The sequence below is a fragment of the Triturus cristatus genome, chromosome 9, assembly GCF_964204655.1.
Source record: "Triturus cristatus chromosome 9, aTriCri1.1, whole genome shotgun sequence".
Lineage (NCBI taxonomy): Eukaryota > Metazoa > Chordata > Amphibia > Caudata > Salamandridae > Triturus > Triturus cristatus.
In genome coordinates, this window is record NC_140592.1 from 992,491,002 (window position 1) to 992,506,145 (window position 15,144).

The 15,144-nt window shown below is 39.8% G+C and overlaps 1 protein-coding gene across 1 annotated transcript in view; it reads left to right on the forward strand.

The window, feature by feature from the left end:
• Positions 1-1,489: 1,489 nt before the first annotated feature.
• The window catches only part of LOC146799170 (phospholipase B1, membrane-associated-like), a 176,111-nt gene continuing 162,456 nt past the window's right edge, over positions 1,490-15,144 (forward strand). Inside the window, exon 1 of the mRNA XM_085626591.1 lies at positions 1,490-1,646. Within this exon, the coding sequence (XP_085482717.1) occupies positions 1,586-1,646 (61 nt within the window). The 5' untranslated portion in view covers positions 1,490-1,585. The remainder of the gene's footprint in view (positions 1,647-15,144) is intronic.

Genomic DNA, 15,144 nt, shown 5'->3' on the forward strand with positions numbered 1-15,144 from the left:
AAAAGTGTATTTCTTTAGCATGCGGAAGCGTTTCACCTTCGTACATCACATTATATCACTGAATAGACAGACATTTATTAAAAGTGATAACTTTTAGAAACATTTATTGCTACAGACGACATTGCCATTGGGGAACTAAGAGGAAAATCAGTAAATATGTCATTCCTAAACGAGACCTAGATTCTAATTATAGATGGAGCAACATTATAGTCCATTAAATGCCCCATAAGAGGTGATTGCAAAGTGGACATCCTGAACTCAAGTATTTAAAGTTTGCACATATGTGATAATAAAGGAAAGGGAGTCTGCCCAGGATCACACAATTTGGACAAGCAGGGAAGCCAGTATTGATTTCAGGTTATTTGGTTTCACGTTTTTAAACTTAGCATCAGAATGTGTATTTCTGTTTTTCTCTCTGTCTCTCTCATGCTTTAAATCGAAGGTCACTGGTTTGGCTTTCATTCTTGTTTCAGAAAAGCAGAAACGGGGATAGAAGACTTGACCCAGGACCCCCAGGCCGAACTAACAAGCCAAGAATGCATTTATTTGGGGGAGTGACATACCCCAAACACCGTCCCTGAAACCACGCCCCTGGTAAGAATTTCTAAGGTTCACACAAATATTGTCACCCGTTCCTTGGGATTGCTATAATCCTGCTTGTTAAATGTAATTAAAATTATGCTCAGCCTTGACTAAGCAAGCATAATTGATCCAATAATCAATCATCAGGGGAGAATCCTACCATAATCATAATATACAAATGCATTTTTACACTTCACTAATATTATTGCTTTAATTAAAAAATGGTCAGGTGTTTGAACTTGAAATCTCGACGACCTGAACTTTGCCTTCATGTTGTGATTAGTTGGGGGGCAGGACGCCCACTAGAACTCCTGGAATACTCCTGCCTCTAGCCTAGTCAGGTTACAGCGCCTCGGCGCAACTCTAGTGGCCTCAACTTGCTAAATAAATTAAATGCCAATAATATTTTCCCACCTACTCACTACTTGGTTACTGTTTTGCTTTTGTGTTCCTGAATTATCAGCTTCTCAGTTGAGCCTTGATGAAAATATCCTTATGTCAGACATTTTCACGCTAGCTCCCACGCTCTTTAAAAACTGTTCGCTACTATCGGCCTTCCCAGCCTGGCAGCGGTGTCACGGCATCGCCCCACTAAAGGTCAATGGATCAATTCTCCATTATTGTTCTATCTCTACAACCCTGTTTTTCCAGAACAATCCGCGGAGTTGGCACAAACGGGGGATCAATAGGAGGAAACCGCCTTTGTCTGTAAAACGCAACATGTAACATGCCCTGCAGTGAATATGGCCGCCTTTGGAACCCTCCCTGGGGCGCCTGCCAGCAGGCGAACTTTGACTCGAAGCGCTTGATAACACGATCAGGTGCCTATCGGATCATTAAGGAGCCTGTTCGTGTATTTACGGCCCTCTGAGATAATGGCGGGGTGGCACTTGTGACGCTGGCATCGACCCGCGCCCCTGGTTGTTGATAAATACTCATTCGGAACATGAGGGCGTCAGTGCGCGCGACTTTGGAGTCCGGAGGTGATTCTGCGCACTGAGCCATGGCGTTCGCATCCTGGTTGTGGGCCTTCGGCTGCTGTCTCTTGGTGACGGGCGTCCGTGGTAAGAGAATTTCGAATCATTATTTGGAGGGAATTCAATGAAAATGTATCACTGTGAATGCATATTAACTGCAGCAGTTTTACCATCTCGGCAGTTCATAGGCCCCTGACCAGAGCAAATCTTGGGTATTCGAATGTGTACCATTGGGAATTCGGGGCACCTGTGACCTCCCACGAATGATGTGCGAGTGCGCAGTGTGTTAGATGCGCCAGGCACTCTCTACTTGATAAATCAGTTTAAGATTTTATTAGGGGAGGGAGAAATAGGAAGTTTACTGGCAGAGGTGACAAAGTGGCCCATATTTGGTTCTATGGACCCAAAGATGAGTCTGTGACTGCGTTACTATTTCAATTTTGGATTTTAGTTGCATTTATATTCGGAGCTTCATAGCAGGGGCTCTGCATAGTATTTATTTTGTAAATCTAATCCTGCCTATACGCCGTTTTTTATGCTATATGTATTTAATGGAATTTTATTTTTCTTTATTCTAAATCTGATTGCGTAAGGGGACTTGGCTCGAGATGAAATTGTAGAGGCAGAATATTGGAGCTCTCATGTGGTTCAAGAGCCTCTAGAAGTACCAGCACCCTATTACTCAAACCACAAAAATTCAAGAAAAAAAAGACTTATAATCGATCATTTTCAGGTATTTGCGCCAAGGATCCGGAACTCTCTTACCCCCCTCGAAGTCAGGGTGATCCCTTCCACTGCCCTGTTGAAATCAGAAGTTAAAGAGCTCTTGATGAAAAAATATCTGCCTCAGTCCTCCTTCCCCACTTGACTCTAGGACCTTTTGACGCTGCTCTGTGCCCTAGAAGATATGTTCTTGAGAATGTTGGACATTCTAAATATATGCACCTGTTGATTTGATGTTTATTTGTGTGTTCCATGTACTCGTCCTTTTGCATAATCTGTAAAGCGCTCTGATTCCCTCTGTGGTCATGTTAGCGCTATATAAAACCTTCAAAATAAATAAATAAAATAAATAAATGTGTGTGAATGTATGCTGCAACCACACAACCTTAGAAACTTGGAGCCTCATTTATGAAAACTCGCATCGCTGCGTGAAAACGACGATGCAACAGTTTTTACTGCGTCCTCCTTGCGACAGGATGGACGTGCCGTATTTTATCTACAGCGCACCATGTCCAATGGAGTTACAGATGTCAGTTTTTCTGATGTATCTGTAGGCGCAAAAGAAGTACATTGCTGGGGTGTGCCTGAAAACAGACGCAACTCCAGCAATGTGTCCTTTCCAATGGGGCAAGCCCCATATGAAAGGGCCTGCATCAGTCTTATGCCTGCTGTGAGACATCGTAAGATATTGACGCAGTAGAGTCCTAGAAGTGTTGCAGTAAAATCTCATATCTTTCGCTACTCCACTTCTACGACCCTTTATTGTGGGGGAACGTCCACCCTGCATACATTATACCTGAAACAGGTATAATGTAGCACAGGGGTTTACAAAGTGACGCATCTGCTTAGATGTGTCACTTTGTAAATATGGTACAACGTGGCACATTATTTACGCCGCCGCACAGTCCCAAAAAGTGACACAACGGCAGCGTAAAAGTGTCACAGGCCTTCATAAATAAGGCCCTGGATGGGTATTTGAACCGGTATTATATGCAAGGGGATACCTCCCGTACAATTTTAATGCAAACGACTGTTCACACATAATGCACATGAAACCTTTCATTTGAGAATTATGCATGTAACATAAGGAAAAAAAACATAATTTTACCCACCCCATTCATAGTGCTGATACGTCGGACAGTAATATGCTACTTACACCTTTGCCCTAGGTCGGTGCAGGGCCACATGGCAGTGTTGACCGAATTACACAGGAAGAAAAGGCAAATTATGCGGCATAATGCAGTGGATTTTGTGATAATATTTTTTTATTTTTGTTTCAGTTTTACAATTGTTAACACTGTCTAGGCATAGGTTGCACCTCACTGGTACTAGTTTAACACCTACATATAGCAATAAACAACATAGGGGACCAGTCAGACTTGTACATGGCTTTCCACTGCATGACAACATGTGTTGCTGCATTTTGGGCAACTTTTGAACCGTTGGAGCTAGACACAATTGTTTTTGTTTGTTAAAATCTGCATATTATGCAGCAGAAGATGTATTATTTGGCACATGCAGCAAATCCATAATTATGAAAAAAAACACTTTGGCCCCACAATCGCATAATTCCAGTGGCCCTGGCTTGCTTGCAAGGGTGTTGATGTGTAGATTGGCTTATGTGGGAGGTAATTTGTTGTGTGTGAAAAAAAGAGATGCACTTATGTTCTATGTTGCTGCACCTTGCCTTGTAATAGTGTGACAATGAGTAAGAGATAGGGAGTTTAAGCTTATAAGGCATTGATGTTTTGGTAGGGAGGGTGAGGTAATGCAGTGTGTCCTATGGAAGTGTCTTGGTGTTGTACATGATTTCTAGAACTGCTTATGCTGTGTCTGTGCAAGCTTGTAGATGTGCACATATGTGTAGTGTAGCGAAGAAGAGTGAGAGACTGCTGTGCATGCACTTCTGCCTACCGTCTGTGAAAGAGGTTCAGTTCCAGCTCTAGAGTAGGTCTAATGCTCAGTTCTCTGGCATCCATGCCATCCTTGTTGGCAAATGTTTTGTTTCTGCTGGTGAATCGGACCCTTCATCGTCTGAGTCAATACATTTCTTGCGAGGTGTGGGAGACTCACCAGGGTGCCTGTCTGGAGTGGAAGGCTTTGTTCTGTGAGTTTCTTTGCGGTATTTGTTGAATGAAAATGTTCCCTTGCCATGGCTGGCCCTTTAGGAAATGCAGAGTGCCTTGAATGCTAGAAATCTGAAATTGCTTGGAGGCTGTGGCAAAAGATAAAGGATAAAGGATAAAGATCTCTATATGCAATCTATTTGCCTAGTCTAGACGAGACATGGCAATAGTAGAAGTGACATGAATCTACTGAGGAAAGCATAGATGTAGGACAAATATTTGATGAGTTTGCATTGAGCTGAAAGCACTGCTTGTGATTTCATTAACTTTAGGGGACAAGGGAATGGTTGGAGTCCATGATCACTCCAAAGTTTCTTACTTCAGTCGATGTTGTTGAAAGTGGGCTTAATTCCTGGAGTCAGATCTCCACTTAGGTATGATAAGTTAAGTAAGAGAAAATCATTGAGTCTTTTGGTGTGTCAGAGATTGTTTTAAAGAAGGTGATGTAAAAGGCAGCAGTAAGATGACACTAGACCTGTCCAAGAGGTTGGAGGATACCCAATATGGCATTATTTCTTTGGTGCAAAGCTCCTCTAGCCTCAGAAGGAGGAAGTGATGGTGGACTATTGATGTGGCTGACACGTCAATTCGTAAAAAGTCAGCAGCTGCATTTCTTCTATCCACTGTACTCTGGGTTTTTCTGCTTCTGACTTCTTCATTTGAATTAAATCATTGTTGCAAACAGAGTAGATTTCAGGGAAATTCCTATTTTAAGTTTAACAGTTTTATTAGAACAAAAATACAGAAAATTGCCATATATAGAAATTGAGGAATAACAATAAGAAGTCTAATTATAAGAAGCAAACAATACAAAGATACATATTTTAAAGCAGAAAATAGCACAATCATGTCTAAAAATGAGATATGTACGTTTTTTGTTTAATAGAGAGGAAAGAAGAGAAGGATAAGAGAGAGAGAAGAAGAAGAGGAAAAAGGAAGGAAATAATGAAAACATTGAAGGAATGTATCTAGGTTTTTGCATATAATACATAGTAAATAGTACATTTTGGATGATCTACCTAGAAAACATATAAAAAACTCAAGCAGGCATTGCAAACAATATATATAAACTGTGTAAGTAAGTTAAATTGTAACTTAGACAAATAGTAACTGGTGACCATAACTGATCACGCTTAATAGCTAATTAAAATTAATTCAAATGATTTTTTTATCTAATCTATGATTATGCCACATTAGATTCCACCAAACAGAAAGTTTTTCCTTTGTTTTGAAATGAGAAGTATTAACCTGCAACACAATAGCTATTAACAGATCAACCAATTTTGCAAGCAATGTATTCAGAGGCAAAATAACATTTACACCCTCTAAAAATATATTCTGCAAGAAAAAAGGTGATAAAACCCTAGTGACAACATTAACCTTGGACCATACTATCTTGTGGAAATCAATAACTTTGGGCGAAGCAAAAACACATGCATACATGAATTATCAAAACTATCACAGCTTCAGCAAGCCTGCTGTCTTTCTAAGACAAAGTTGGATAGTTTGTATGGGGTGATGTACATCCTATTATAAAAGAAAACAAGGGCCTGTATCAAGCTGGCCGAACACGCAACAGAATGTGGTAATGACCACATTTTGTCCCAGATATCTATAGACTAAGTACAGGGCAAATCTGTTTAGCACAGGTGTTCACCACATATGGTTTTAACAAAGTACAGGCATTTAATAATGTAGATAGCATCCAAAATTTGTGTGAAGACAGAAAAAGTATGTGCATATATGTACATGGGAAAATCAATGTGCGTTCTAGAGAAGACCATAACTTGTCGGTTGTAGGGGAGGGAGGTAATGAAAGACCTTAAATCTGTTTAATACTAAATGATTTATGATACCGCATGAAATCAGGTAAGTTAACACTACCATTATGCTTGGGAAGTTAGAGACTACAGAGCGACACATGGGCCTTTTTCCCATTCCATAAGCATTTGAAGTGAATACTATAAATCTGTGTAAAAATGTGTTTGGGAATTTTTATTGGAAACATCACAAGGAAGAAATTTATAATGGGTAAAAACATAATTTTAATTGTGTCTTATTGGTCCCACTAGGACCATTTCTCAGTACGGCATATGATTTTTTCCAGTAAATCAACAGTATTTGCTTTGAGTGTCCCTAATTGAGCCACAGTACCATGTACCTAATACCTTAATCTGTGATTAATTCCAGGCTAGACCTGACGATACAAGGGATCTTCTTCCTACCTAGGGATTTTATTTGATCGGTCAGGAACATGGACCCAGGCAGTTAAAGCCAGAAGGCTGTTGTTTATTGAGTCATTAACGGCATTATCAAATTTTAGTAGAAAACTAAGCAGACGCCCACCTGTTGAACTGCTATGGCAAAATGCGTGGCAATACCCACCTATGGAGCTGGAATTTGGGGTTATGCCGATGTAAACTCATTACAGATTGCGGAAAATATGTTTCTCAAGTTCCTTTTGACAGTACCGGATAGTACTTCAAATTATATCTGTCACTCGGAACTGGGTATGCCATATTTAGAGGACACGATTAAGATCCAGCCCGTCCTCCTGTGGCACAGAATTTTGACCGCAGATGAGAATGTTTTTAATCGCCATATATTGACAGATGCTCTGGGGATCGATGGGGTCAAACAAATAAAGTGACTAGAATATGTTTAAATGTTTTTATCCAAATTAGGACACTTAGAATATTTTAATGACCCTCATACTATGCGCAATGTGTCCAGGAAAGACCTTAAAGCCTAGCTGCATATGCCTTTTGGGTGAAATCAGAACTACAACCGAAATGAATAAACCAACGGTTCAAGCCCATCATCTTACCCTGTTGACCCCAACTATACAACCGTATATTTTGTTAATTACTGGCGATTATGACCGATTTTTGTTAACCCGCTTCAGACTGAATATTTTATAAAGATCCTTAAGTTTCCCTGAGTTAAATGACTGGTCAAGAGTATCATGTAAATGCCCATGCGACGGCGTTTCTGTACATTCAACTATACTTATATTATTCCTCTGTAAATGTTATTTTATCCCGAGAAGGAGATGGATTATTCCTGTACTAAAAAAACTTGGATTGAGACAATGTCGCCCGGTATTTTTGGCACTGCAATTCCTAGAAAATGAAACTGCTATTGCTTTTTAAAAAAATGCTTTTAATTTTCATAAATCCATTATAATGTAACCTTATTTATGTACATAATCTGCGTTAAAAGTAGCTATGACATGATTACGTTTTTCAAAATGGAGTTTTAATTATTTGACAAATGTACTGTGCTTTTATGGTTATTCTTTACAGTAACCGAATAAAGAGCTTTTGTTTCATTGGTTGATTGATACAAGGGATCTTTGACACAATACTTATTAAGGGGCAACACCTCAGATGTAGTTATGTTGAGTTTATTTTTGGAGATTTGTGAATAAATATTAAGTTCCTTAAAAAAAGCTGAGAGGGAAAATTGTGGAGATGACATGAATAATAAAATGTCATCTGCATAGGCATTACGTTTTATATGGCAATCTTTTATTATAAATCCAGTGAATTTTGGAAAGAGTTAAACTCAATCAAAAATAGTTCTAATGTCAAAATAAAAAGGAGAGAAGATAAAGGACAGCCCTGTCTAGTGTCTCGCTGCAGAGGCAAGTAAGCGGACTGAGAACCATTAACAAATACCGAGGCAACATTCTTTATTGGATTTAAGGAGATAAGAAAGTGAGTTATAACCAAGAGGAACATCTCACAGAAAAGACGTGGTAGTATTCCAATGAAGATAAGTTAACTGTACATCTTTCTGTAATGTTACTACTATAGAAACCCGAAGCAATTACAGAACCTAAATGGAGCCAAGCAATAAATGTCAGACACTTTGTTAAGAATATCATATTAGAAATTATTTCTGAACTGACTTACCTTTCTTCCATAATTTGATTGACACTTATTACAGAGAACCATGAATTGACTTTGGCTCTTCTTGCACAAAGTACAGGGGTTAAGGTATCATTAATGTAGCTGTAAGGGCCAGCAGCATCCAAAATATGGTTGTCTTTTGCTACCCAAATAGATATCAACGGTGGTTAGAACAGAAGTTCTCTTTTAAAGACACAAGACTCTCACCCAGCATCCTTAAAAGAGGGTTTTTTTTTCCCTAGGAGTTAACATAGATCACAAATATTCCTATATGTCCCAAAAAATAAATGTAAAGGCTGGCACATAATGCGTCCACAACATAGGACTTGGGTTTTATTGTGCAATATCATGGTCTTGATTGGATGCACTAGTAATGCTGTTCTAATCCCCATTTTTGTTGCATTTTGTTACTTTTCACAGACCTCTCATTTGTCCTGGCAATGCTTCCTAGCAGCCAGCAAACACCACAATGCAATTGGAAATCCACAGGTGGTTAAATAACTCTATCTGCCTCCCTTCGCATACACTAGTCATGAGACATCTGCAGAGCTGCGAGCCCTTGATTCAGACACTGGTCACCACATTCAGACAGCTGGAGTGTTCGCCCACAATATCCCTTTGTACAACAGTTTTAGGTGTAACAGTGCACCCATACCTTACAGTGCACCCTGATGTCACAGTATAAACCAGATACCCAGGTTCTGAGGGTCACTGGGTAACCCCATTATACTTGATATACAGTATAAATGTGGCCATAACTCAAAAACAATTCTCATGTATACTCAATTGCACAAAGCACAACTATATAGTACGAATTATTGCACATCCACAGAGCTCTCAGAAAGCATCTGTGCTCTGTTCTCTTCAAATGCTGGAATCCCAGCTCTGACAGTACTCTCAGAGTGATTTTGGCACATTACATTCCAGTAGGGTGTAGATGTGAGCCATTTTCTGGTAAGATAATTTATGAATTAAAAAAGTTTGCTGCCTCTTTCCCAAGAATCTGCTCAACCTGCGGGTTCTCAGTTTATCATCACAGAGTGACAGACTCAGCTTTCCATGCTTCCCGTGCACTTTTAATTATTATCATTCAGAAAGGTGATAACACATAACTTGTATTTGTAAAGCACATGCTCACCCATAGGCGGAATGGTGTTTATTGTTACCTAACTCAATGGTGCTCATTTTATCGACCTCAGATGGATGAAAGGCTGAGTGGACTCGCAGTGATTTGAGCCTGTGACCATGAGGTTGAACACAGGCCTTTGCAGGGAACACATTAGTCCATTGAGCAGGGGCGTAACACAGGCCCCGCATCCCCCGTGGTGCGGGGGTGGGGTCGAGCTTCAGGGGGCCCCTGAGCACAGTAGTCGGGCCTGAGAGCTCCGGATTCATTCCGGAGCGGGACCCCTCCATGTACTTTGCAGGGGGGGGGGCCTCAACTTTCGTTACGCCAGTGCCACTGAGCCACAAAGACCCGGCACCAGACATGGTTTTAAATGGCACAAGGTAATTTACACCCAATTTAGTTCGTTTTAAAAAGATGATCTAAAAGCAACAAAGAAGCCACTGATTTTCAGTGGCAATATATCTTAACCCTGTGCAAAGGTTCTCAAAACAAGAATGATACGAGTGAGAAAACCAGCTGTACAGCTTACAATAAAAGAGACAACCTCACTAAAGTGTTATATGTCTTAGCCGATGGAAATCATCAGTGTATGAGACCTGATATGATAGGAAAATATACAATAAACACTGGCTCCAATGAGGGGTGGAAACTGACGAACAGCTTTAGATATGATGGCGCTCCTGGCCCCAAAGCCATTCCAGTATCTCTCTTTTGTGAAAACCTAGACGCCTGGGCCACACGTCTTAGTGTCCTTTAAATTACGTCTGTCAGTATGGTTAGATGTGGAGACACACTGTTTCGCCATTGCACTTGTTGCATGCCTTAGAAGACTGGACCAAAGGCAACCTACTACCATGCTGTCAAAGAGACTTTCAAGCAAAATGCAGCAAAGAAAATAATGACTTCACCACTGATACTCCATCCCATGTAACAACTAAAGGTTCTGTTTTATAACTGACTTTAGTGCAGCCTTTGATTCTGATGACTCAAATGGCAGATTGTGGAATCCCTTATAAGCAGGGCCAGTGGAATTATGTGGCAGGAGAAGGGCAGGAGAAAACCAAATTATGTGGCTTCACTGACTAAATTATGAAGCAAGAAAAGGCAATAATGCCTCATAATGTGGAATGTTAGTTTGTCATTCTTACACATACTAACGCTGCCGGGGCACAAGTTTCGCCTCATTAGCACCAGTTTAACTTCCAAATACAACAATAAGCAGCAGAACGGTAACCATTCAAGTTTTGTGAGGGATCTTCCACTTCAAGGTGTTCCCATGTTTTTAGTAACTTTTGATCTGTTTGAGCTAGAAACAGTATTTTTGTTTGTTCAAATCCGCAGATTGTGCAGATGATGGATTATATTGAAACTGCAACAAATCCATATCTATGCAAAAAACGCCATGGGTGCAAAGTGGCACAATTCCTATGGTCGTATTTATAAGACACTATGACTCATTACCGAATTGTACTACCAATGGGTAGAGATAAAACTTAGGAAACCTTAGATTTGAAGGGTCTGTATTTCTAGAAACCAATGTTTAAGCAGGGTTGTGGGGTGGGTTGTGTGTTGATACCTTACTTTTTAGTTCGCATATTGCTGAGTTATTCAGTGCTTTAGGAAAAGTCAATATAATTCTCCAAAAATAGTGCGCCAACAGTTTAATTTTCTTCAAAATGCAGATAAGATCTCCTTGTTGAGTTAGTACAGTGCTGTTCATAAGCTGTCAATAACACGGATCGAACTAAATATGTAATCTTCAGGCAAAAACACAAAAAGCTAGCCGAAGGTGCTGAAATAAATTAACCCTTGAGTGGGTAACTGCAGAAGATATTTGGAGGTCTCGTTGGAGGAGAACAAAGGTCATTTTCAGCACTTTTAGGACATTGCAATGCAGCAGCCAAACTTGCTGGGCTTCATTATGTCAATGGGAGAGAAAAAACTGCGCTACATCTATTAAGATATGGGACAATTTTCTCACCTTTGGTGGGCATCACCCAATGCAGACACCCTTGAACCATTGTGCAAGACTCTGCGCATTCTGACAGGTGTGGGGGTTGTACTGGAAGGAAATCCTTCCAGTGCAAAAACGATACTTTAATACTGTTCCCACCTTGTATGTGCAGCACGCATGAAAAGTTTGAAATGTTTTGAGAAAAGAAAATGTTTCTGAAACCTTACGCCTGCCTCAAGGAAACATAAATGTTTGACAGCAAATTTTGTGTACTAAGTTGATCAGGATTTGCATCAAAGGCTGTAGGTGGTTGTATGAGAATGCCCATGTACCACCCATCGAATGCCCCTTGATGCAAAGTAGTGGATAGTGCTACTTTGTATCACTTCGGTCAACTTTCCAACGCACATCAGGTTTTGCCTTGGAAAGTAAATCCCAACACAACATTTTGTGCAAAGTGTTGGTAAATTTCTCCCCTAGATTCTATCAAGTCCAAAGCTTTATCATTAAATATGGCTTTTGTAAAACTGATTGAAAACCTGCCTTGTCCTTCTCTATACCTGATCCTTTGAACACTGAGAGTAAAGCAGATGTGAGCTTTGACTAATGGGTCAGCCATTTTCCTAGATAAACTGATAAAATGGGCTGAAGTTGCTCAATCCACTTTTATAGGATACTGCTTGGTCACTCCAATGCCACAACACAGGTCCAAGTACACATTTAGTTTGGATTATTGAAACAATAGAGAATCTTAGAATCCAGATATATTTAGCTGTTGTGTTAATATTCCATCTGCTCCCGAATGCTGCATTATATAAATCTAATCTGGAGAGACCTGCATACTGATTGGTGCTCATCATGCACGCTGGCCATTCTCCTTGCTATACTTACTGCACACACCAAGAGTGATGGAATTCACACACCAGCCCACCCAGCTGCGCCACATGGGGTTCATTCTCTTCCGCGATAAGCGGCACATGCAAATGCTATGGCAGGCCGAGCCTGCACACAGGAAGCACCCGTGGATAGGACACCCATGGGCCACAAGAGTCCTCTATATTGGTAGAGTAATGTATTCCTGTCTGAGGACATTATAAGGTAAGGCACCTATACTTCAAGGTCTGTGCATTTATAAAGGCAGTCTGCCCACGGTCATGTACCTGTATGTAGACCTCAAACTGTTCTGTAACATGCAATAAACTTAAAATGTACAGATATTGTGCATTATCCCATTTATATAAATGAAAGGTTATAGGCAAGGGAAATACGCATGTGAGCTACAGTCCTCCTCGCAGGCTAACCAGGTGTTGTGGGTGATATATTTGTGTATAATGTTTCTTAGAAAACATAATTGAGAACACTTCTCCAACGCCAATAATTTAGTCACAGGCAATCTGTCCAAAATAGAATTACAATTGTTCAACAAACCATTGATTTTTAAATTTTATTATTCAAACATGAGTACCAAATTTATAAATCCTTTTTCTTCTATATAATACATATACAATTCATATAAAAAAAACACCAATACACATAGAATAGAACATCACAAAGCCCCACTGACATTGCAATATACAAACATAGAATATATAAATTAATAAAGACAAGACACGAAAAAACACAAAGCACATAAGCAAGACAAAGGCACTTTCTGACAAAAAACAGTGAACATAAGAAATACACAGACACACTTAAGCAATATTCAAAATTCAGTATATGTCTGATGCATCATATCATTAATGTTACATAATTCTGATTTGATGAATCAGACATATATTGAATTTTGAATATTGCTTGAGTGTCTGTGTATTTCTTATGTTCCCTTTGTTTTTTGTCAGAAATTGTATTTGTCATGCTTATGCGCTTTGTGTTTTGTCGTGTCTTGTCTTTATTAATTTATATATTCTATGTTTGTATATTGCAATGTTAGTGGGGATTTGTGATGTTCTATTCTATGTGTATTGGTGTGTTTTTAATATGAATTGTATATGTATTATATAAAAGAAAAATGATTTATAAATTTGATACTCATGTTTGAATAATAAAATTTGAAAATCAATGGTCTGTTGAACAATTGTAATTCTATTTTGGACAGATTGCCTGTGATTAAATTATTGGCGTTGGAGAAGTGTTCTCAGTTATATTCTCTGTTTGATTTCCCTGCTTGCTTCTCCTCCTATCTTCGTTTGTACAGGGACCCTTTAGTATTGTTTACTATAATGTTTCTTAGGACAGAAAGGAAGAGAACTGTTTCACTTTCTTAAAGGCTTCTCCGAAACAGCCTCTTACTGAGCAAATCTGGTCTTGATTCCTTATGGCTGCCCTTGTTTTCTCCTGTCTTGTTGGAGGTCACAGGTCAAACATGCTTATGTGGTGTGCTTAATTTGTAAAATATGAAGTGCAGGTGTTCATATTTTGTTAAGAGGCCACACCCACTTCCCCGGCTTCGCCTACTTCCTCCAGTGGCAAGCAGAGATTGAGAGTGCAAGATTGGCGTGTAACATGATTAGAATAAAAAGTGGAAATGGGAGAAAGGCAAGGGAAGGAGAGTGGACAAGCTGGAGTGTGTGAAAGTAGAGTGGAAGGGAAAGGTGAACAATGAAAAGCATTTAATGAGGGGTGGCGGCGATTAAGAGGAAACGCGGACGTGGGGCAGAAAGTTAAAGAAGAATGGAGAGAAGGGAAGGAGATAGAAGTGAAAGGGAGGAAGAAAAGAGTACACCTCTGCTTTATTAAATATACAGTTATTAATTATGTAAAGTTGAGGGGTGACAGGGCAGTTTCATTCATGGTCTGTCTCTCCAATGCATAGCTGAGCTGTCCAAGACACAGAATAGGGATTCCTTAACTGTGTTAAGGTTTTATGCCATCAACCAATGTTTTGTGGCATCACAATAAGTATTACTAATAAAAGATAATAAAGTGTCAGTTATACCATTGGGATTAAGCTTTGATGGAGAATCAGGCTCTCATGCTTCAAGCAAATAGTTCTATTACATGATCAGGCTACAAGTCACATAATCCCACTTCCACCTATTGTCAAATGAATTCAGACATTCAACTCCATTCATAGAGGCTTCCACAAGCACTTTTGAACTAATTCAACTGAGTCTGCCGTCTGTGCTATATTAGGATTGTAATTTATGAAGAGCAAGTAACAAAAAGATCTCTATGACAAAAACAGAAGCCCACTGAGCTATCCGCATAAATACAGTTCTGTCATCTGCATGGTACATGTTCTTTGCAGAAGGCACATTGACTCTCTGTGCTGCAGTTGAAACTACTACTAGACAAAACACTGATCTGTCTCCAGCAGGGACATAGCATTTAATCACCAGTGTGCAGCATTATCTTCACATTTTTATTGTAGCCTGAATATTGCTGGAACACACATGGAACTTTGTAGTAGGCGCCTTCAATCCAAGGTATTTCCTAACACAGTGCCCCTGGCCTCAACTCAGCGCCCCCCAAACTCAATGCCAGGTGCTCACCACCCTAAAAGCTGCCCCTGTCTGATGCCCAGCTGCTGGTCACCCAAAACAACATGATCAAATGCACGTCGCCAGAATCATGTAAGAATTAACTTTTTATTGTCTGACTTTCTTACACTGCTGCTGATAACTGGGAACTACTTCAAAGCATAGGACAATACATACCTACATGAAACTCGTGCATCAGAGTTTCCAAACAAGTTGAGTACATAAACATGGCAGGTGCACATGGGGCCTGTGGAAGACAA